This window comes from Dipodomys merriami, unplaced genomic scaffold (assembly GCF_024711535.1).
Source record: "Dipodomys merriami isolate MVZ:Mamm:240054 unplaced genomic scaffold, mDipMer1.0.p SCAF_16, whole genome shotgun sequence".
In the NCBI taxonomy this organism is placed as follows: Eukaryota; Metazoa; Chordata; class Mammalia; order Rodentia; family Heteromyidae; genus Dipodomys; species Dipodomys merriami.
The window spans coordinates 14793139-14816401 of record NW_027202937.1 but is presented as its reverse complement, the minus strand read 5'-3'; the positions used below and the strand labels follow the sequence as shown (position 1 = coordinate 14816401).

At 37.7% G+C, this 23263-nt stretch overlaps 1 protein-coding gene across 1 annotated transcript; it reads right to left on the bottom strand.

The window, feature by feature from the left end:
* Window positions 1–1575: 1575 nt before the first annotated feature.
* LOC138827695 (putative vomeronasal receptor-like protein 4) lies at window positions 1576–20900 on the bottom strand. The gene is made up of 2 exons (XM_070023314.1): window positions 20757–20900; window positions 1576–2532 (listed from the first exon to the last, which is right to left on the bottom strand). The coding sequence occupies exons 1-2, from the start codon at window positions 20898–20900 to the stop codon at window positions 1576–1578; spliced, it is 1101 nt and encodes a 366-aa protein (XP_069879415.1).
* Window positions 20901–23263: the final 2363 nt, after the last annotated feature.

The following is a 23263-nucleotide window of genomic DNA, read 5'->3' as shown; positions in this document are numbered from 1 at the left end:
TTCCGTGAAGACTGGCAGCCTTGCTTACTGAGGTTCTTTTATTTCCCTGTGGAGAAAGGCAATACTGGCTGAGAGCTACTCTGGTTTCCTCGTTTATGTGTGCATCTCTAGAAGTAGCTGTTAGTCTTTCAGTAAAGCTTGAGTTGATTTCAAAGTTTGTGTTTCTGAGAGAGATGTTTCATCAACTCAATTCATTTCTTTCTATGTTTATTTAAATGACACAAAGTGATACATAGTTAATGGTATCATTTACTGTTTTGACATAGGTACTCAATTTATCATGTTCACATTAAGACAAACACATGTATCAATTCCAGGAATTACCATGTCTCTATGATAAAAACATTCAAAATATTTTCCCCAACATTTTGGAAATATATACTATATTATCCTTGTTTATACTCACCCAACAGTAATATAGCACACCCCAAGCCCTTACTCAGGTTGAATTTTAACTTCGTATACCTTGATCAACATTTCCCATCCTTTTCTTTCCAGTGGTCTACTGGAGCCTCTGCTATCCACCACCCCACTCAACAACTTCTTTGACATCACTTCTTCACGGTTCACATATGAATGAGATTGCGTGGTGCTTGTCCTTAAGTGCCTGGCTTAGTTTGCTTAATGTGATCATCTTCACGTTGAACAGTGTTATGCTATATATCATGATTTTTTAAAAAATCCATGCATCAGTGGATGGGCATTCAAATGGTTTCCATTTCTTTGCTATTGTGAGTTGTACTGCAGTGAGCTCTGAATACAGATGTCTCCTCTATGTAGAGCCTCATTTTCAAACCAAGGAGAAACTTTTTAAAGAACGGTTTCTAAAGAGAGTATTTGGGATGGGCTGGGAAGGTGGCTCAGTGGTAGAGTGCTTGCCTTGCATGCATGAGGCCCTGGGTTCGATTCATCAGCACCACCTAAGCAGAAAGAAAAAGCTGGAAGTGGCACTGTGGCTCAAGTGGTAGAGCGCTAGCCTGGAGCTGAAGAGCTGAGGGACAGTGCCCAGGCCCAGAGTTAAGGCCAAACCGGACCCCCCCCAAAAAAATGTTTGGAGGTGCATTCTATTTTCTATTCTTACCAGTTTCCTTAAGGCTTTTAGAATCTAGTAACAGGAAGCAATTGTCAGCTGAATCCATTTTGTGTTAGTGTTAGAGTCTCTCACTGATCATGTCTGCTTTGCCCTAAAAGCCAACTTCACATAAATATTTCCTGACACCTTTTTTCCTCATTTGCTATTAGGCTATTGAAGGCAGGTCTCTGGCACATAGTAAGTATGAGCTGAAATGATAAGGATTGAGCCTGTTTGAGGGAATACAAAAGTGGCAAAAAGTTTGGAATTCTTGGTAGATTAAAAAAATTGACTTGAGGGGAAAACATACTGGTTTCTGGTAACAGTGTTACCTCCAGCATTTTTCCCAGTGAAAAGAGAAGCTGAAAGTCACATATTTGATAGAGATGGGAGGCTAGCAAGAATCTGTCTAACTTCCTAGAATGCTGAAAAAAATGTGCAATTTTCCTGTTATTAGATATGTACATATCTATAGTTCATAGAGGAATTAATTTTTGCACCTATCAGTGAGCCCTCCAGGATTTAGCACTCCAAATATCTCGACCGATTAGGACCAAAGGTCTGAAAACTGCATATCCATGTGATAGAAAGATTTTAATGTTTAATACTATGAAATGATTTCTCAAGGTGGAACCCATGTAGAAGGAAAACATGAAATCAGCCCAATAAAAGACAAGGAAACAGGCCATGAGAATGAGAGTACTTATAGTAGCTCTGATTTCTGGGCTGGAATTGTGTGTGAACCTGGAGTTATGAAGGTAGAGGACTTGCTTGTGATGGTTATACAGACGGAAAGCCATGTACCCACTGCTCCAGGCCATGAGACTCTGAAAGATCACATCCCGGAGAGCCATGAGGGAGAGGAAAAGCCATCTTACTGTTTGCCTCGATGGTAGCATGTAACAATAGTCAACATTCATTCTAACTTCAGATCTGTTCATGCTACTGACTGCTGTGATAAAATGGAGCAGATTGCAGCTGATCAGAGAATTGAAGAACCAAAAGAGGAGGAGATAGGGGAGAACTTGCCATGCAGTCGTAGGTTTGAGCTTTCTCCACTGGGTGGTCCTGGGACTGATGGTGATGGCCTGGACCATGCTGAGCAAACAGGTGGTGCAGATGGAAAGCCCTCGAGCCACTCTTTCCAGATAAACTAGAAGTTTACAACCCACATCACTTAGAAAATTTCTGAAATAGAAAACATTGGCTATCTCTCTTATCGCTGTGCTACAAATAATGATTGCATTAGAAAAGGCCAAGTGGATAAGGATAAGGTCTATCGTTTTTTTCTCAGGACTCATGAAAAAAGTATGCATGTGTTTCATTAGTATAAAGGTATTCCCCACCATTCCAGGTCCATTAAGAGAAAGGAAGATGATTCTCTGGATGGACTTAGTCCATACTTCTTCTGACTTCCTGAACATTTTTAGAACCAACAAAAAGTAACAGGAAATTTTTTCCTACTTACTTTAATGAAAAGTTTCCTGAAATACATTAAATTTCCTAACACATATGGGACCTCATTTTTTGAATATTTTTGTAAAGCAGTTGTACAAAGGAATTGCCATTCCACAAAGCAGTTTATGAATGCAGTGCATCTTGATCAATGAAATCTCACTTTTTTTGATGCTTTTTCTTTTTGCTTCTACTCGCATGGAGATAATGATTATTATAACTTGGACACAAATCCCATGCTCATTCATTCTTTGAAAATGTGCATTTTCATCTTCCTCATCTTTAAAAATATTTATACTATTTTCTTCCTAGACAAATTAGAAAAAAAGGTAATATTCAATATCTGAGCCATGATCTTGATAATCAGTTCAGATGCTTTCTTCCTTTCACTCTTTCTCCAAGAACCCCTCCCCCCTTCAGCCTAGCAAATTGTACTGGGGCTTCTCCCCAGACTTTCTTTAGTATCTCATAAACACTCTTCCCTCAAATAAGCAATAAAGATAAAGCTAAAATACAAGTGTTGCTTCTCTAAAGAAGTGCATAAGGGTAAAATGATGTAACTTCTAACAGAAGTCCAAAACTCATGAGTATCAAAACATAAGGAACACAGTAGTTAGAAGAGTAGGAGAGCAGAAAAATCTAGCTAGCCTTCTTTTCTCAAGGATGACCTAATAACACGGGAAAGTTTATACCACCAATGGGATCAGAAGGGCACTGAATTCTTTTTTTCTTCCTAGATATCCTGTTGTTATTTTCTATCTTTTCTAAGAACTTCCTCTTACCCTAAAAGGACATCAGGAAAACAATTTTCATGTCAGGCTCTGATACCATGGATCCTAGGTAAGTGGAAGATCTTACTAATTCTGTTATCTGAGATTTGTCTAATCTAGTGATTTTCTCCATAGAAATAACTGACGTAGCAAGTCCATACTGTAATATCTCACCTTGTGATTTGCACAACTACTTTATAAATTGTGTGCCTTTTTCTTTTATCTTCTATTATAGTCAAAAAGAACTTTTGAAATAGAAATCTAGTCCTTTTGCTTTATTTCTCGTAATTGCATAGACTATCAGATGGCAACTTTAGTTCTGTTTGTCTTTGTCCATCCTTTAAGAGGTTTTTAAATTATCCTTAATTCTCATTTGTCCTATCTCTGTATTGACCTGCTGTTGCTGAGATTATTTTTCAAACATACTCCAAATATTCATCTCTGAGATAGCAATAACTGCTTTTAGAACAAGGGGCATATCTTCGCTTACTTGAAGAGTATCACAAGTGGGTTAGAAAATCTACACACTTATTACAAATCTGGAGGCTGTAGGGATCAGAAATTTAGATGAATATTTTAAGAAGCATTCGCAAGTTTCTTAGCTCAGATACAAGGATCAACAAAATGCAGGCTGTGTGAATCAAGTCAAGTTAAGATTTTCTGTAGCAAATAGCATGTGTGTGGGGGGGTTCAGGGGGTAGGTGAGGTGGAGTATTCATTTCTCAGATGTTGGAATATCAATTCAAGATTTTTTGGAATATAATTCAAGATTTTTAACAAATGTTGCAGTCAACTATTCTAAAATTCACATGCTGTTTTTCCCAATTCTTACAATGCATGAACACATGTACTTGATCACATTTTGTGTGTGCACGCGTGCGCATGCATGTGTGTGTATATGTGTGTGTGTGTGTGTGTGTGTGTGTGTGTGTGTGTGTGTGTGTGTGTGTGTGTAAGACCCAATGTTCTCATTTATAAAGCAGAGACAAAGAAAGTATATAGAATGAAGTGTATTTTGAGCTGAGGCTAGGTACTTAGCAAAGTGACCAGCAAGGAAGTAAGATTAATTTTCTAAAAGTAATTTAATATCATTATGTGTTCTCAAGTGTGTTTTTCTTTCCCTTCTTTTCCAACTCAATACTATATAATGTGATATTTCTGGATGTAGGAAACAGAAAATTCAGAATAAATAAAATTTTCATAAAGAGGGCAAAGGTATTTTACTATATGAAGTCTGAAGGACTCAAGAAATAAGACGGAAGACTGGTGTTGGTGGCTCACACCTGTAATCCTAGTAACTCAGGAGCCTGAGATCTGGGGATCGTGGTTCAAAGCCAGCCCTGGCAGGAAAGGCCATGAGACTCTTTATCTCCAATAAACTACTCAATAAAAGCTGGATGTGGTACTGTGGCTCATGTGGTAGAGTGCTAGCCTTGAGTATAAAGAGTCTCACGGACAGCACTCAGGCCCTAAGTTCAAGCCCAAGGACCAGCAAGAAAAAAAGAAAAAGAAAAAAAAAAAGAAAAGAAAAAAGAGAAAGAAGTCACAGCTTTAGTAAAACCCCTAGTATTGGGAGGCAAAAATATACCAAGTCGGACTGGGAATGTGGCTTAGTGGTAAGTGCTTGCCTACTATGAATGAAACACTGGATTGAATTCCTCAGTATCACATAAAGAGAAAAAGCTGGAGGTGGTGCTGTGGCTCAAGTGGTAGAGTGCTAGCCTAGAGAAAAAGTTCAGGGACAGTGCCCAGGCCCAGAGTTCAAGCCTCAGGACTGGCAAAACAAAGTCTTCAGGGAAAACACAGAGCATAAGTGTGTACACACATCCAGGCTGACATGCCATTGAGGCCCAGTGTTTCAGTATCTCCTTGGCCTGGATATAAAACAGCGGCATTGAATATAATGTATCAACCACAGTGGCCTCCATAGGTCACTGAAACAGAAGCAGTGGCAGTTTGGAAACAATTAGGAAAATAACAAGGGTAATTATGTTCTGTCTCCTTCCCTCTTCTCTAAAGGACAGTGGAGTTGAGAATCTTCTCATTCCCTGACCTTGACCAGCCCTATCACAGCAGCTTCCTTTACAAAGCCAAAGACATCCCCCATCTCCAGCAATCAGCAGCACTTACCTATGGAGTCTCAAGGTCATGTTTAAGGTGGGCACTCTGATAAAGCAGCAACAGCCAGGCTCTACTTATCCTTCTCAGAGTCCCAATGGTCATGCCCTATTCCCAGTGTTGTCAAGATGTAAGTGGCTTTACCTGTGCACTTCCTTCTCCAACTTTGCCTTTTGGCTGCTGCACCTTAATTTGTTGAGTCCTGAGACTTGCTCAGTCTAATTATAGTGAACATTCAGTAATCAACAGGAGGCACTCTAATGATGACCTGTGCCCTGATGGGTCCAGCTGTTCCCCTATTTCCACAGCTGGGGCTATAAAAAAAAGTAGAGAAAGCTGACAATATAGGTTCTTCATACTTAGGATGTGACATACTTTTTGTTATAATCTCATTCCATTCCCTCTATTCACCACTAAAGCCAGACAATTTGGAAGAAACAACTGAAATCTCAAGATGGTCACTTTCTGAATATTTTGCAAGTGTACTTCTCATTGTATTAGAGGATCAGCAAGTGCCAGAACCAGGAGCTATCCAAGGGTGTAGTATCAATGACATAGCCAGGGGACATCCCAGAAGGTGATTTTCTGTTTCTTGATTTGAGTACTGACTAAGCATAAGACTCAGTATACCTTAGTATAAGACTCAGCATACCAACTTAAAGTGTTGTTTATGATTTCTCCATTTATTTATATATTTCCTTAATTTTTGCTTTGTGACTGTTTAAATAAATACTGATTATACAAAATAGAAATAGTGACATCATTAATATGTTTATGAATTATAAAACATTAATGATACAAGAATATCGAGAAAATTTTACAAGGTAAATGATTTGAGTTGGCAAAACATGCAAGACATAACTTACATTGGGGCGCTAAAATGATTTTTTTCTTTTTTTTTAAATTGTGAAAATACAATACAGAGGGGTTACAATTACATGGGCAAGGTCATGAGTACATTTCTTATCAAGCATTGTTGTCTCCTCCTTTGTTTCCCCTTCCCATCTCCCCCCCACTCCCCGCCTTACACATCCCATCCCCCTTTGAGTTGTAAAGTTCTTTTTTGGACATAACGATTTGTACATCTCATTGTTGCAATGGGTCCACCTGTATCCCTACTTAAATGATTTGTTTTTTCACTTCCCCTCCACAAATTATACCAACATCCAATACAGTGAAAGCAGGGGTTATAGCGTGGGGGAGGGACCTACAAAGCACCAAAGAAATATCTTATAAATATGTTAGAAAAAATTGCATGAAAGCAAAAACATTTGAATCCTTATCTTGGGGTTCATTTCACCTAACATCAACGTATCTCACCTTTTTCTGCTTATCTCAGAGATATACTAGTTATTGCAAATAAGGGAAACCATGGGACCTATGTTTCTTTGGTCCTTAATATAATTTTTTCTGGTCTTTCCATTTCCTAACAAATGGGCAATATCATTCTTTCTGATGGAGGCATAATATTCCATTGTGTATATATACACCACATTTTCTTGATCCATTCAGCTACTGAGGGGCATCTAGGTTGATTCCATATCTTAGCTATGGTAAATAATGCTGCAATAAACATAGTTGTGCTGGTAGCTTCAGTATGGTCTAGTTTGTGATCATTTGGGTAAAGGCCTAAAAGTGGGATTGCTGCGTCATAGGAAGCTCTATGTGGAGTCTTTTGAGAAACCTTCATACTACTTTTCAAAGTGGTTGAACAAGTTTATACTCCCACCAACAATGCAGTAAGGTTCCCTTCTGTCCACATTCCCTCCAGCATCTGTTGTTATTAGAGTTCTTGATTACAGCCATTCCAACTGGGGTGAGGTGGTATCTCAATATTGTTTTGATTTGCATTTTTTTATGGCTAGAGAGCTTGAGCATTTCTCCATGTGTCTATTGGCTATCCTTCTTCCTTCTTCAGAGAAGTTTCTCTTTAAGCCTTTAGCCTTTATTTAGTGGTCTGTTGTTTCTTTGAGGATTTGTTGTTGGGGATTTAATTTTTTGAGTTCCAGGTATATTTTAGATATGATACCCCTGTCCATTGTATGGCTAGTGAAGATCTTCTCCCAATCTATGGGCTTTCTACTGATCAAATAAAATGATTTATTAAAAGTATAAACCATAATGTTGATTTTACTTTGTCAGCACTCAATTATTTGGTGGTTACAGATGCTGGAGTATAACAGAAATAAACTTATCTCGAACGGCTGCCCCCTCTTCTTCCTCCTCCTCCTTATCTGGGAGCAGTTTTTTCTTTTCTTTTGGTGGTGGGGCTTGAACTCTGGGCCTAGGCGCTGTCCCTCAGCTCCACCCCAAACATCCATACCAAGACATCAAAAGAACAAATGTGTAAAATCATGAATAAAACCAGTGAGTGTGTTCTGAGAGAACAAAGTCATTATCTATTAAGGTTAATTATGTGATCCATTAATTTGTAAATAAAAAGTCTTGATAATAAAGATCATAATATAATATGAAAATTAAAAGAGAGGAAGAATATTGAGAATCAAGAAAAAATGTGGAAGAACCGTTAAAAAGATAGAGAAGTAGTGCAGGTATGGCTCAAGTGGGAGACTTCCAGCCTTGGGGGAAAAAGTCATGTGAGAGAGCAAGTTCAGAAGGTACTGAGTTTGTGAGGCCCTGAGTCATCCCTAGGCCCCAGAAGTAGCACCAAAACCAGAAAATTCATAGGGTAACAGAAAGACTGTGCAGAGAAAAAGGCAGAACAGTCTAAAGGTCCATTCTAGTCTCCTTACTAGATTGGGAGAAGACAACAAAGTTGACAAAATAAGGTCAACCAAGGTTGTGGTGACAACAGATTAGTTGTCAAAAACCTCAATTCTCATAAGCCTTTCATTTAGTGGAGGGTTTTAATGCTACCGTGATCCAGCTCGAATGGCAGGCTAATATCGTTTTCTGTAACTCGAAGTGCTAGAGCCTAGAGCCATCTTGAAAAAAGTTTATTAATGAGAATGAAATACTGTGGATCTATGAAAAACCTCAAGTGTAGACACTCTTCTACAGTGTCTGGGTGGGAAATGGCCACAGAGACAGTTATGATGCAAGAAGGGGTTTCATCTGGACCTGCTGAGGAATTTAGTCATGAGTGAGCTCAGGTTGTTGAGTATGTGGTAGTATGCAGGGAGCAAGCTTCATTACCTGTGGATTCCTGTAGAGACTATGGGCTCCGGGTCTCTGGTCAGAAATTTCTTGTCTTCTGGAGCTGTCTGCTTACTGAGTGTGATTTACTACCAGGGGGGACTGATTCAGAGGATCACTGGGCTTCCCCATCCTCTTCTCTTCTGAAAGATGGTTTTCTGCTGGGAGCCAACTGTTTGACTGAGTGCCTAGTTCCCTTGAGTTTTGTCTTCTAGGGAAGAAGAATTCACTCCCTGAATTTGATACTCTGAGGGACATTGTTCAGGTTGGATATTGTGGCTACTCCTTCATGTGCAAATGTAAGGCTTCAGAAATAAGTGGGAACCTGTGAAGCTCATAGGCCTTAAAGTTCATGTGGCCAGTGAAAGTTCTCAGTATGCCGTGAAGCTGACAGCTGACCCTTGACTTGCTTGGCACTCAGACCACGAACAGCACACTGGAACAATAAAAAGGAAAATAATGTTGAGGTCCATCTCCCTGTAACGCCACAGGGCAGATTCCAATATTACAGGATGCAGAAGAAGGTTTTCCAATTCTTTGTCTTTCATTAAACATTTCATTTTTAAACTATATGTATATTTATACTTGCTTTTACTTTTTTTTTTTTTTTTTGGTCCGGTCGTGGGACCTGAACTCTGGGCCTGGGCCACAGCACCACTTCCAGCTTTTTTCTTTTTGCCTATGTGGTGCTGAGGAACTGAACGTAGGGCCTCAGGCATGCAAGGCAAGAGCTCTACCACTGAGCCATCTTCCCAGACCTTGCTTTTACTTTCAAAATGTTTTATGAGTCTAGTGCTGGTAACTCACCAGTTTGAAACCAGCCCAGGCAGGAAACTCTGTTAGACTCTTTTTTCCAATTAACCAGCAAAAAACCAGAAATTGAGATATGGTGCTTCTCAAGCAATAGTGAAAAAAGCTAAGGGACATCATGTAGGTCCTAAGTTCAAGGCCTGGGATGGGATCCAGAGGCAAAATATTTTAAATGCTTGGTTGTTTATTCCTCTTCTTATTTTTATTTTCTTGAGATATTTTCCTTCATTTTGCAATCCAATTTTTATATTTTATTCCTTATACTTTTAGCCTTTTGTTGTACCTCTTCTTTTTTATTTTTATTTTTGGCCATGAAACTTGAACTTGGGGCCTGGGCACTGTCCCTGAGCTCTTTTTCTCAAGTCTAGCCTACTACTTTGAGCTAGAGCTCCCCTTGTAATTTTTGAGTGGCTAATTGGAGCACGAATCTCATGGAGACTTTTCTGCCTGGGCTGGCTTGGAACTGTGATCCTCAAATCTTAGTCTCCTTAGTAGCTAGGATGATAGGTGTTTTTGTTCTACTTGTTAGATATTGCTTTATATTACCCTAGATAAATAATTAGGTAGGTCATGATTCTTTGAAATGTCATGTTTCAGAGTTTTCTGGGCTGTATCAGTGGGTACAATTTCTACCTCCAATAGCTTCAAGTTTGCAAAAATTCCAGCCTACAAACTTCATTTCTGTTTTCATCTCATGGTATAAATATCATCTCCACCCCCTACACAAATTTCATTGAATTGTAAGTTCAACACTCCAGAAGAAGGGTTAGGAAATCGTACAAAAAAAAAAAAAAAAGGCAGGGCTGGGAAGGTGGCTCAGTGGTAGAGCACTTGCCATGCATGCAGGAGGGCCTGGGTTTGATTTCTCAGCACCACATAAGCAAAAAGAAAGAAAGCCAGAAGTGGCACTGTGGCTCAAGTGGTTGAGCGCTAGCCTTGAACTGAAGAGCTGAGGGACAGTGCTCAGGACCAGAGTTCAGGCCCCATGACCCGACCCCCCCAAAAAAAAATTAGGCAAAAAGACTGGATGTGGATTAAATGCTAGGGAAATTGTAGAGTATGTATTAAAATCTGTACACACACACACACACACACACACACACACACACACACAGACACACTCACACACACATAGACACACACATACACACACTAAACAACCAAAATGGAGTACACTCATCATTGTAAATGAGAGCCATTTAAGAAAAAATACTCAGGTACTATACTAAAATTTTGGTTGACATATTCTTCAAAAAAAGCAGTACATTAGGCTGGGAAGGTGGCTCAGTGGTAGAGAGCTTGCCTTGCATGCATGAGGCCCTGCGTTCAATTTCTCAGCACCACATAAGCAGAAAATGTCAGAAGTGGTGCTGTGGCTCAAGTGGTACAGCACTAACCTTGAGCTGAAGAGCTCAGGGACAGTGCCCAGGCCAGAGTTCAGATCCCATGATAACAAAAAAAAAAAAAAAAAAAGAAAAAAGAAAAAAAGAAAAAAAAGTAGCACAAACTTATTTGTATCAGTGCAAAAATTTTGTGCTCTAAATTTTTATTTTAGTGAAATAGCATAACTTCCAAAATGTCCTCATTTGATATCTACTTGCTAGAGCAATGTATTTAACCCAAATACTGGTATTATATAGTTCCACTAGAAAAATATGAAGAATTTGGGGCTGGGAAGGTTTTTCAGTGGTAGAGTGCTTGCCTTGCATGCATGATGCCCTGGGTTGGATTCCTAAGCATAAAGAAAAATAGCTGGAAGTGGCGCTGTGGCTCCAGTGGTAGAGTGCTAGCCTTGAGTTGAAGAGCTGAGGGACAGCGCCCAGGCACAGAGTTCAGGCCCCATGACTGGACCCCTCCCCCAAAATATGAAGAATTAAATCCCTCATGTATTAAGAAAATCCATCACGTTTTTTTTTTTTTTTGGGTCCAGTTGTGGGGCCTGAACTCTGTGCCTGAGCGCTGTGCCTCAGCTCTTCAGCTCAAGGCTAGCGCTCTACCACTTGAATCACAGCGCCACTTCCGGCTTTTTTCTTTTTGCTTATGTGGTGCTGAGGAATCGAACCCAGGGCCTCAGGCATGCAAGGCAAGCACTCTACCACTGAGCCAACTTCCCAGCCCAATCCCTCATGTATTAAGAAATCATCACATTTATTTTCATAGAATTTTAAAAATAAAGATTGATTGCATTATTGAGAGTGCTAAGATACTAATAAGTAATACCCAGGAAAAATCCATAATTTTAGTTGAACATAATTTAGTCATTAACATTAAAAATTAACAGAAATATAGAATGATAGAAACAATTGTTTTCTACTGGGTGTTCATTTACCTCCTTTTGTGAAAAAGTAAACTTGTTTCCTACACTTTCCTAAAATTTCTACTCTATATAATATCAAATTAAATATGTTGCATTTCATTTTGAATGTCATTATTCTTGCATTGTTTTCTGTGGATTAGAATTACACCTTTTTATGGCATTCTGTGAAATACAGACTGAAGTCGCCACTGGTTTCATAAATTCCATAATGTCCAATTGTATAGGTGAGTACTCATGTTTGTTGTCAAGAGAACAAAAGAAAAAAATCATAGGGGCTGGTAAGGCGGCTCAGTGGTAGAGCACTTGCCTTGCATGCATGAGGCCCTGGGTTTGATACCTCAGCATCACATAAGAAGAAAAAGCCAGAAGTGGTGCTATGGCTCAAGTGGTAGAGCTCTAGCCTTGAGCTGAAGAGCTGATAGACAGCGCCTAGGCCCAGAGTTCAGGCCCCATGACTGACAAACAAAAACAAGCAAAACCCAACATAGCTCTTTTACTTACTATTTAATTACGCAATGTTTCAGAAATAATGAACACTTCCTTATATAATATTTTATGATTTTAATTATCAAGTAAATATGATTTTAATTATCAAGTAAATATATTTAAAGCTTATTTCCCAAAATGGATATCCTAAACCAAAATGAATTGATGCACTAGTAACTTTTCCATAATATAAAAACCTTAATTTATCTAATATTAAACAATTTTAAAGTAGTCAATCTAAGAACAACAGTTCCCTGTTTACAGTTTAAATCTGACCCTAAAAGCACCCACACTGTACATAGCACTATTTGAGTTAAAATAAAAGGGAATCTTGAAAACATAGTATCACTTTATCAAATTGCATTATCTCCTTTAACAAAGACTAAACATAAAATCCACCATTCCTCCTTCATGATTTGCCCCACATGCTTATCCTGCTCACAGGAAAGCTAATTTCTGGGAAATAGTTAGATGATGCAGTAGTAATTTTAATTAAATTTGTTAATTTTTTGTCTTTCTCCTAATCACTGCAACTGTAGTGATAAAAGACTAGGTGCACAAATATTAGTAATAAAGCTATTCGTGAATGTTTTAGAGAATGAGATTTCTGTTTTATTTTATTTCTGTTTTATTCATAGATGTCTATGAACTCTGAGTTAGCTTAGACAAACAGGTCAAAAGGATATTTGAGAATAAATAATTATATGTTAAATGTTTTGATATGGTTTTGGTTGTGATCTGTATGAACAGAGAAGTCTTTCAAACTAGCTAAAAGAATGAATGGAACAGCAATATTTCCAATATCTGTCCCTCCACTGAGCATGCCAACATTCAGCCAGATGTCCATGTCTCAGAATCAGTACAGATGGACAGAGAATTGCAAAACCAAAGGTTACAAAGTCTTGAACATATATTAGCATGAAAGTAGGCTCTAAGGAGACAATTAAATATACAGAAATCAAACAATCTGTCAAATAAAAGAAAAGAAAGGGGACGTGGCGCTGTAGCTCAATCTGGTAGAACACTAGCCTTGAATGAAAAAGTTCAGGGACAGCACCCAGACCGTGAATTCAAGTCCCATTACTGACACACAAAAAAAGACAGACAGAAAGAAAAGCACCACAAAGACAATATTTTGAGCTGCTTTCATTTCAGGGGGAGTTTTGTAGTGAAGCTTGGAGCTCTGAAGATAAACAACATGCTAGTGATACTTAATGAAAAGAAATACCATGTAGCCACTGGCCACATCAATGATACCCTGAAACACAGGCATGAACATGAGAAAAAATATTGTTAATTTCCAGACTTTTTGGTAGAGTAAAGCAATAGTGCTCAGTTGTAATAAAGTGAGATGTATTCATATTGGTTAATATGATAACATTTAGCAAGTTCATGGTAATACAGTAATTGAGTATCCAAAAGCAGAGTACCGTAGGAAGGATGTGACATGCAGACCTTGGTTTGAGCCTCCTCTACACAGAATCTCTGGGGCTGATGGTTATAGCCTGGACCAGTGTGAGGAGACTGCTGGTGCAGATGAAAAGACCCTGAGGCACTCTCTCCAGGTAAATGATAATTGTATAGCCTATAAACGTATAGAAAATTTCTCAACCCCAAAGCTGCTATTGTCCTTGGCAATCCTTTGGTAAGGAGCATCATGCTATTTGTAAAAACCACATTCATGAGAAAAAATTGTATGGATTTCTTCTCAGTACCTCCTCCAATATTGCATATATAATTCACAAAAACAGAGATGTTTCCTATAATCCCAAATCCTGTTAGAAGGAGTACCTCCTCCAATATTGCATATATAATTCACAAAAACAGAGATGTTTCCTATAATTCCAAATCCTGTTAGAAGGAGTAAAACCATTCAAAATCATTTCATATTCCATAGGCAGAGAAACTCAGATCCACCAGCCACCTTTTGAAGTATGCATCATTTACATATCTAAATCTGCAAAAGAAGAAAAATTTCACATCATATACCTTTTCTGATATATATGGGACAGTCATGAAACATGTAAATCTGTAGAGTTTGCTCAAAGGACTCTATTTCGTTTTCTGTGGAACTCTTCATAGATTAGGTTACAATGCCATTTTTATCTCCAGGATGCAAAGAACTAAGATTTCTATCCTCAAATTAGCAAACAACAATCTAATTCTATCTCATATTAGGAGAACTAATCTAAGGGTTCAAATTATTATATTTTATATATACCAGCTAAATTCTTTCTCATTATGGTTTAATTGAACTTCAAGTTTTCCCAAATACAGTTTCAGCTATTTAAATGTTTCATTCTATAACGTTTACACTCCAAAATTTTGTGAACCATGATTAATCTGTTTGCCTCCTTCATATGCCATGTACAGACACGCATAATCTAGAGTCTTCCATTTCTTTCATATCTCTCCTTTATCTACCTCTTAACTTCCCAAGTATCTTATTTTGTTCACTATTTTAGTCTATCTCACAATCTAATAAATATAAAAAAAATCCAATTCTGTTTTGGGGATCCAAGTTTTATGTATTTGATGGTTACCTTGATAATGCAATGATGGATTTTATTTTTTTAACTTTTTTGTAAAGGTAATGTACAGAGGGTTTACAGTTACATATGCCAGATAATGAGTACATTTCTTTTTGAACAGTGTCACCTCCCTCCCTCATTTTTCTCCAGTTTCCCTCCTCTTCGCCCTCCTCCCCTCAGGTTATAGCATTCATTTCCAACATAGTGTCTAGAAAGTATCACTGCTTAATTGGTTCCCCCTTTGTTCCAACATTTCTGTGCTTCCCTTTTCCTCCCCAATTCAGATAAACTTATATACAAGACAAAGCATACAGAAATAAAAAACAAAACAGCAGCAAAAGGAAATAAACCAAAGGAAGGAAGGAAGGAAGGAAGGAAGCAAGTAAGCAAGAAAAAGAAAAAAATAAAAAGAAAAACAAAGAAAGAAAGAAAGATAGCTATAAACAGTGCAATAAATAGGCCTATTTCCATTTCTTGGAGTTCATTTGCATAAGTATCATTTTACATGATTTTATGCACATACCTATTGAGCCCTTGTGATCCTCTCCTAATAATATCTTCCTTTGTTCTCATTGTGTGAATGCTTAGAGTGTTGTTTAATTAATTATGTTCAAATGTAATTATTATTATTATTTTTTTTACTATCTATTGGGTTTATTTGTAGATTTATTGGCACATTCTAATTATTACAAATGAGGTAAATCATGTTCAACATCTCTGGCCATAAAAGAAATGCATCACAAAACAACACTGAGATTCCATCTCACTCCAGTCAGAATGGCCATTGTCAAGAAAACTAACAATAACAGATTCTGGCAAAGATGTAGCCAAAAGGAAACACTTCTACACTGTTGGTGGGAACGTAAACCTGTTCAACCATTCTGGAAAGCAGCATGGTGTTTCCTTAAATGAATCTTGAACAAATTCATGACTTCTTTTAATTTATCATTTGTTATTGTCTTCATATTGCTTAATGCTCTCAGTTTCTATCTTTAAAGATCCACAAAATATTCTAGTTCTTAATCATATTTGCTTTTTAATTTTTCTTAAATTGAACCAAAATTCATGTAGAAGGAATAGTTTTGCAATATGTGTTTGATCAAGTAATTTTTTTTTTTTTTTGTCGGTCGTGGGGCTTGAACTCTGGGCTTGGGTGCTGTCCCTCAACTCTTCAGCTCAAGGCGAGCACTCTACCACTTGAGCCACAGCGCCACTTCCGGTTTTCTAGTGGTTTATTGGAGATAGGAGTCTCACGGTCTCTCCTGCCCGGGCTGGCTTTGAACCGCGATCCTCAGAACTCAGCCTCCTGAGTAGCTAGGATTACAGGCGTGAGCCACCAGCGCCCGGCTGATCAAGTAATTTTTTAAAGTAATTGGGTTTGAACTGAAGAACTGATGTTTGCTATGCGAGTATTGTATCACGTTGGCAATGTTTTAGCCCTTATTACCTTTAGTGTTTTTGAAATAATGGGTCTGGCATTTTCCAGGGTTGACTATGGACTGTGGTCCTCCTATATTCACATTCTGAGTAGCTCAGATTACAGGTTTACATAATCATTCCTGGCTTGTTTTTGAGACAGAGTCCCAGACTTGTTCGGGGGAAGGGAGAGTCTGGATTAACTTGAACCAAAATACTCTGTATCTATCTACTTACCTCCACATTATTAGAAACACAAGGATGACATATCATGCTCCATTTTTAGTTGTGTGCCAATCCTGGAGTTTGCACTAGGACCTGCATACTGTCCTTGAGTTGTTTTTTGTTGTTGTTCGAGGCCAGTAGTCTACATGTTGAGCTCTAATTCCATTTCTGGTTTTCTTGGTAGTTAAACGAAGATAACAGTTTCTTGGACTTTCCTGCTCAGGCTGGCTTCAAATCATGATCAGCCCCTTAGTGGCTAGGCTTACAGGTGTGAGCCACTGGCACCTGGCATCATGCCTCACTTTTGATAGTTATGGAGTTCTTACTAATTTTTTTCGTTGGCCTCAAATCATAATCTTTTTGATTTATAACTCTGAGTAGCTAGGATTACAAGTGTGAGCCACTGCACTCAGTCTGAAAATTTCCATGTTATAATGTTTTACTGTAACTTGTTTAAGAGCTTGTCTTCTTCATACAGATGTGCCTTGTCTGAATGCAATTAATAGATTATCTAAGACTTACAGCTTTAATTTGAAACCTTGTTCCTATCATACACCATAAAAACAAGACAAAGCATGCACTTTCTGCATTTCTCATTAGATTTTGACTCGGATGTAAGTGTTATAAAAACTTGGAAATGAAATTGAGTAGGGTGTGCCCATTAACTCTGAAAGAAGAAGGGCTTATTGAGTTTTTAGAAAAAATAGGAGTTCATTATGTCATGGTACTCTATGACTAAGTGTGGTCTGGAATATGTCCCAAATCAATTGGTTTTTTTTTCTGACTTTTCTGTGAAAAAATCAGAATTCAGTTGAGAAAAATATAATTCGAAGTACTGAGCAGGAGATAACTAAAAATAAGGAATTACACTACTGAAAGCTTTGTAAATTTAAATGAGTAAGAAACAGGGAAGACCATCAGAAAGTATGGATTTTCAGATCCCAAGAGTGCCTTTTTTTTTTAAAATTTGATTTCCCCCTACCATCCCCTCCCTCCCTCCCTTCCCTGAGGTTCTTTTTTTTTTGTGATTAAGTGATTACATAATTTCCCGAATTTCACAGTATTGTGGAATAATGATGCTCATTTAAAGTCACAAGTTCATTCTAACTTTCCTGGAGCAAATTGTCTATCACAGTCTGTAACATATAACGGTGTTCACATGTTATACACCATATATGTGATCAGCACCGTGGGGATATTTAGTATTGGTTCAACCAGATGAGTGGGAGTTCTTTGTTTCTTAAGTCCTGTTAGTTTTGTTGTATCACCTAACATTTTGGATTTAGCATCCACTTATCAGGGAGACCATGTACACTTTGTCTCTTCGTTCTTGGCTTACCTCGCTCAACATGATTCCTTCTAGCTCCATCCATTTCCCTGCAAATGCCATTATTTTGTCATTTCTAATGGCTGCATAATATTCCATTGTGTATAGATACCACAATTTTTGGATCCATTCATCTGTGGTGGGGCATCTGGGTTGTTTCCATATCCTAGCTATTGTGAACAGTGCTGCAATAAACATGGAGTTGCACGTGTCCTTGTATATTGGTTCCTGTTGTTTAGGGTAGATGCCTAGAAGTGGTATGTCTGAGTCGTAAGGGAGGTCAATCTTTAGCTTTCTAACGACCCTCCAGATTGCTTTCCAAAGTGGTTGTATGAGTGTACATTCCCACCAGCAGTGTAATAGCGTTCCTCGTTCTCCACATCCCCTCCAGCATTTGTCGTTGGCTGATTTGTGGATGTGGGACATTCTGACTGGGTTAAGGTGGTATCTCAGGGTTGTCTTTATTTGCATTTCCTTCACCACCAGGGATGATGAACATTTCCTCATGTGTTTCTTTGCCATTTTTATTTCTTCATTTGAGAAGTCCCTCTTTAGTTCCCTTGCCCATTTAGTAATTGGTTTGTTAGGTTTGGGAGGGATTAGTTTCTTGAGTTCCCTGTATATACAGGATGTTAACCCCTTGTCTGATATATTGCTGATAAATATTTTTTCCCAATTAGTTGATTGTCTTTCTAGGTTAGTTGCAATAGATTTAGCTGTGCAGAAGCCTTTTATTTTAAGGTAGTCCCATTTGTCGAGTCTCTCTCCAACTTGTTGTGATCCTGGGACTCTGTTCAGGAAGTTCCTTCCTGTGCCTATTAGTTCAAGTGTCTCTCCTACTCTGTCCTGCAGTAGTTTCAGAGATTCAGGTTTAATGTTAAGGTCTTTAATCCATTTTGAGTTGATGTTGGTGCATGGTGATAGGCTGGGGTCCACTTTTAGTTTTCTGCATGTGGCTGCCCAGTTTTCCCAGCACCAGCGGTTGAAGAGGCTGTGTTTCTTCCATTGTATATCTTTGGCTCCTTTGTCAAATAGCAGCTGGCTGTAGGCCTATGGATTTATTTCTGGATCTTCTATTCTGTTCCATTGGTCTTCGGGTCTGTTTTTGTGCCAGTACCATGCTGTCTTATTATAGCTCTGTAGTAGAGTTTGAAGTTCGGCATCGATAGCCCTCCCATATTGTCAAGAGTGCCTTTTTAAAAATTTTTTTTTAAATTGTGAAAATACTGTACAGAGGGGTTAAAATTATATAGACAAGATAATGAGTACATTTCTTATCAAGCATTGTAGCCTCCTCCTTTGTTTCGCCAAGAGTGTCTTAACTGTCTTTCACCTCCTCAAATTTCATAGTTTTAGTACCAGAGGTATAGAAATAGGCACATATGCTTTGCACTGATTTTTGTTAATGAAATATTACAGCAATTTTAATAAGATATGACTCAAATCATTTCCGATTTGGTGACCACAGATCAAAATGTTAAGGTAACCCCAGGTGGCATATAGTCTACCTTAAATATCCATACCAAGACAAAATAAGACCAAACTTCTGAAATTTAAAACAATGAAAGACAATAGTGATTGTGTTTGGAGAGAACCAAGTCATTTCCTATAGATGAACAAAGATTCTCAAGTAACAGTAGATTTATCCAAAGAAAACAGACACCTCAGACCAACCTCCACTGATCACCTTCCCTGTGCTAATTGGAGGCACACAGTTACACTGGAGCATTATTGTGGATTCAGAGCCAGCAGCCATTCCTTTCTGAAAAGCCCAAATACATTTCCTTCTTCCAGATCTGAAGGATTCTCCAATTTTGTATGTATATTAACACTACACATTTTTGGAAGCATAACTGAAATGGGAATGTGGCTTCACCTTCCTTAAAGCGCATATAACATTGAACATGACTTACTGTCAGAGAATTGACTGGTGATCTTTGCTAGTGATCAAACCCTATTTCTGTTGACTAGATCTTCCCTGTGGATTTTCTCTTTATGAACATCAAGGAAGTCTCTGGTAAATGTTACTTAATTTTTCTACAATTCTGCAGATAGCAGACTACATAACCAGTCAACAATACAATTCTTTGTGACCCAGAGTACTCTTATTACAACCAGGCTATGGTGATTAATGTCCACATTTTCCCTATACCCTGGTGTCAAATTATTTCATAGTGTTTATTATTTTATTTCAATAGTGAAGACCTATCACAGGTTTGGTCTATGTTGTTGGGACTATGTATCATCATAAAATTACTCCCACAGCAATGACAGGCCCTGTTACACACATTAAAATCACTAATGAACAGATTTTACATGGTAAATCATATAAAGCATACCAATTTTCCAAAGGCTCTGGCATATTTCCCCTAGGATATAATCTGAATGTTCTTATATTTCATCTTCACTTACTGCAGAAAATTTTGGTTCAACCAGAATAAAGTTAATATGATGCACTTAGTAGCTTCAAATAATTTTGTCTATTTGTTGTCATCCTTGTTACTGCAAAATGGGCCATAAAACACTAGGCTCACAAATATTAGCAATAAAGCTACTTTATAAAGGTTGCAGAGAATGAGATTTCTGTTTCCTACTAGATGTGTATGTAATCTAAGCCCACTTAGACAAACAGGCCAAAAAGATCATTGTCTGAGAAGATATAATTATGGGATGAATTGTTTTATATGGTTTGGTTTGTCAACTAGAATAACAGAACTGAGAAATCCTTAAACTAGCTAAAAGAATGAATCAAATACAGATATCGTTAGAATTTTTCCCTTCAATGAGCCCGCCAACATTCACTCAGATATCCATTTCTGTGAATCAGTACAAACGGACTGAGAAATGCAAAACCAAGGGTTACAAATTCTTGAACATGTGCTAGTATGAAAACAGGGTCTGGGGCGACAATTAAATATACAGCCAGCCAGCAATCTGTCAGATTAAAGAAAAGGAAACAAAACATTAGTTGGAGAACCCTTTCAGCAGCTTTCATCTCAGGACGAGTTTTGTAGAGAAGCTTGGAATTTTGGAGATATAAAACATGCTTGTGGTGTTTGTAGAGAAGAAATACCATGTAGCCACTGGCCACAGCCATGATCCCTGGAGACACAGTATCTCTCACAGCCATGAAAGTGAGAAAAATACTGTTTATTTTCTGACTTCTTGGTAAAGTAAAACAATAGAGGTCTGCATTAATAAAGTAAGATGTATTCATGCTGGTTATTATGATAACATTTAACAAGCTCATGCTAATGAAGGAATTGAGTATCCAAAAGAAGAGCAACACGGGAAGGATGTGCCATGCTGACCTTGGCTTGAGCTTCCTCCACACAGAACTTCTGGGGCTGATGGTGCTGGCCTGGACCACTGTGAGGAGACTGCTGTTGCAGATGGACAGACCCCGAGACAACCTCTCCAGGTAAATGAAAATTCTACAGTCTATAACACCTAGAAAAGATTTCAACCCCAAAGCTGCTATTGTCCATGGTAATCCTTTGGACAACAGCTGTATAATGTTTGTCAAAACCACAGAGATGAGAATCAATTGTACAGACTTCTTCTCATTTCCTCTCCCTAAACTGCACATATAATTCACAAAAACAGAGAGATTCCCTAAAAGTCCAAGTCCTGTTAGAAGAAGGGAAATCAGTGGCTTGAGAAGCTTCCAAACCATGTCTTAGAAATGTTAGCTGAAAATTAGGATTAATTAAATAAATCAGATATTGAAATCTTTAAAATGAAGGCACTGAAATATCTTTGACCTGTGATGGATTATATAATGTTTTTCAATTTTTTTTTGTCTTCCTAAAGATCCCAGTTTTTCCCAGCCCTCCTATTACCTTTGATCTTATCAATTTCTGATGCATATCTGGAAATTTTCTTTGAGACATCTTAAAATCACCTACAAAATTTAAATGACAAATGTCAGGTCAAGGAAGTGACAATACTCCCAGCTAGTTTGAGAAGCAATATAGTATACAATCTTAAAAGATAGGCTTGGAAGTGGTGCTGTGGCTCCAAGCGGTACAGTGTTTGCCTTGAGCTGAAGACCTGAGGGATTGCACCTAGGCCCAGAGTTCAAGCCACATGACCAACAATAACAACAAAAAAGATGGCTTAATTAGATGTGTAAGTTCATTTATCATAGACTTAGTTTTCTTCAGTTATGAACAATACCATTATACTTTGTTGCATAAACATATAAAATGAAACTGAAGTGTTTGTATTATAATAATTTATAGCATGAACAAGTTATAATTTGAATTCCTATAAGAAAAATCATATATTTTCATTATTGCCAAGGTGTATGAAAAATGAAGCTTGTCTATATGATATTATAATAAAATGTTTAAATACAGAAACCTTGACTATTAATGAAAAAAATACTTCATATTAAATATATATGTCTGTATGCATCTAAGAAGACAGCAACATATAAGAAATAAAACAATTATCTATTTGCAAACAGAAAATGTATCAAAAGTGAATTGAGCCTATTATATGAAAGTTAATAATGATAATAAGTATAATGCCAATGAAACTAATATCTTTAAGGGGAAAAAAGCACATAGGAGCTGTTGGCTCACACCTGTAATCCTAGATACTCAGGAGACTGAGATCTGAGGATCCTGGTTCAAAACCACCCCAGGCAGGAATGTCTGTGAGGCTTATCTCCAATATACTACTCAAAAAAAGCCATAGTGACAATATAGCTCAAGTGGTAGATTGCTAGCCTTGAGCAAAAGAAGTTCCGGGATGGAGAGAGCACAGTCCCAGAGTTCCAGCCCCAAGACTGGGAAAAAGCTAAAAAAAAAAAAAAAAAAAGCAAAGCTCATATATCTGTGTAACTTTTGGAAGAACAGAAGGTGAAAACTTTATACAAAGACCCAGCTTGAGCACAAGGACAAGTATTCTCAAGTATTTTGCCATGAAATCTACTAGAATCATCCAACTCATCTTTCTTTTATCCATATTGTGATATTAGAAGAGTATATTCCTTAAAACTTATAGAAACTTTCACTAACTTACTTGCATGCCAAAAAAGAAATAAGATTAATATTCATAAGAAAATGCTACATGGACACATAAGTAAACCAAAGTGTATCAGTTCAACTTACCTTGGTAGTTTGTTGCTACCACTGGGTTAGTGCTTCTGTCAGAAAGAGGCTTCCCAAGTGTTATTTGTAACTTTCACATTTGCAGAGTTCTTGGCTAGCTAAAATACCAAAAAAGCTTCAATTGTCACAATTATCCTGTCAGGAAAAAGAAGCCCTTACAGAATTTTAATCCCTAAAGTAAAACTTGCTTTTCCCTCCATAATTATTATATTTGTTTGGCTTAGAAGTTGTCTTAGGGTAATTAAGTTTTAATTATACTGGCTGGAAGACTGAATTGAGAAAGTCAACCATTAGCAATGTGTCCCACTTCCTAGGACTGTCTTTACAGCTTCAAGATGTCAATTAGCCTACGGACTAGAATCTGAGACACAGAATAAGTCATTTCATTTTTTTTCCCCTCAAGCCCCTTTTCAAACTCAGGAATGTAAAGTGATGATTAATATAAAGAACTGTGATTTCT

Bases quoted from the DNA above. Each gene is read 5' to 3' on its own strand.
- LOC138827695 (XM_070023314.1), bottom strand. From the start codon at position 20,900: ATGAATACATCTTACTTTATTAATGCAGACCTCTATTGTTTTACTTTA. The intron at 2,533-20,756 runs GTATTTCTTCTC...TAAAGTAAGTAG, and splicing joins CTGTGGCCAGTGGCTACATG to GAAAAAATTTCCTGTTACTT.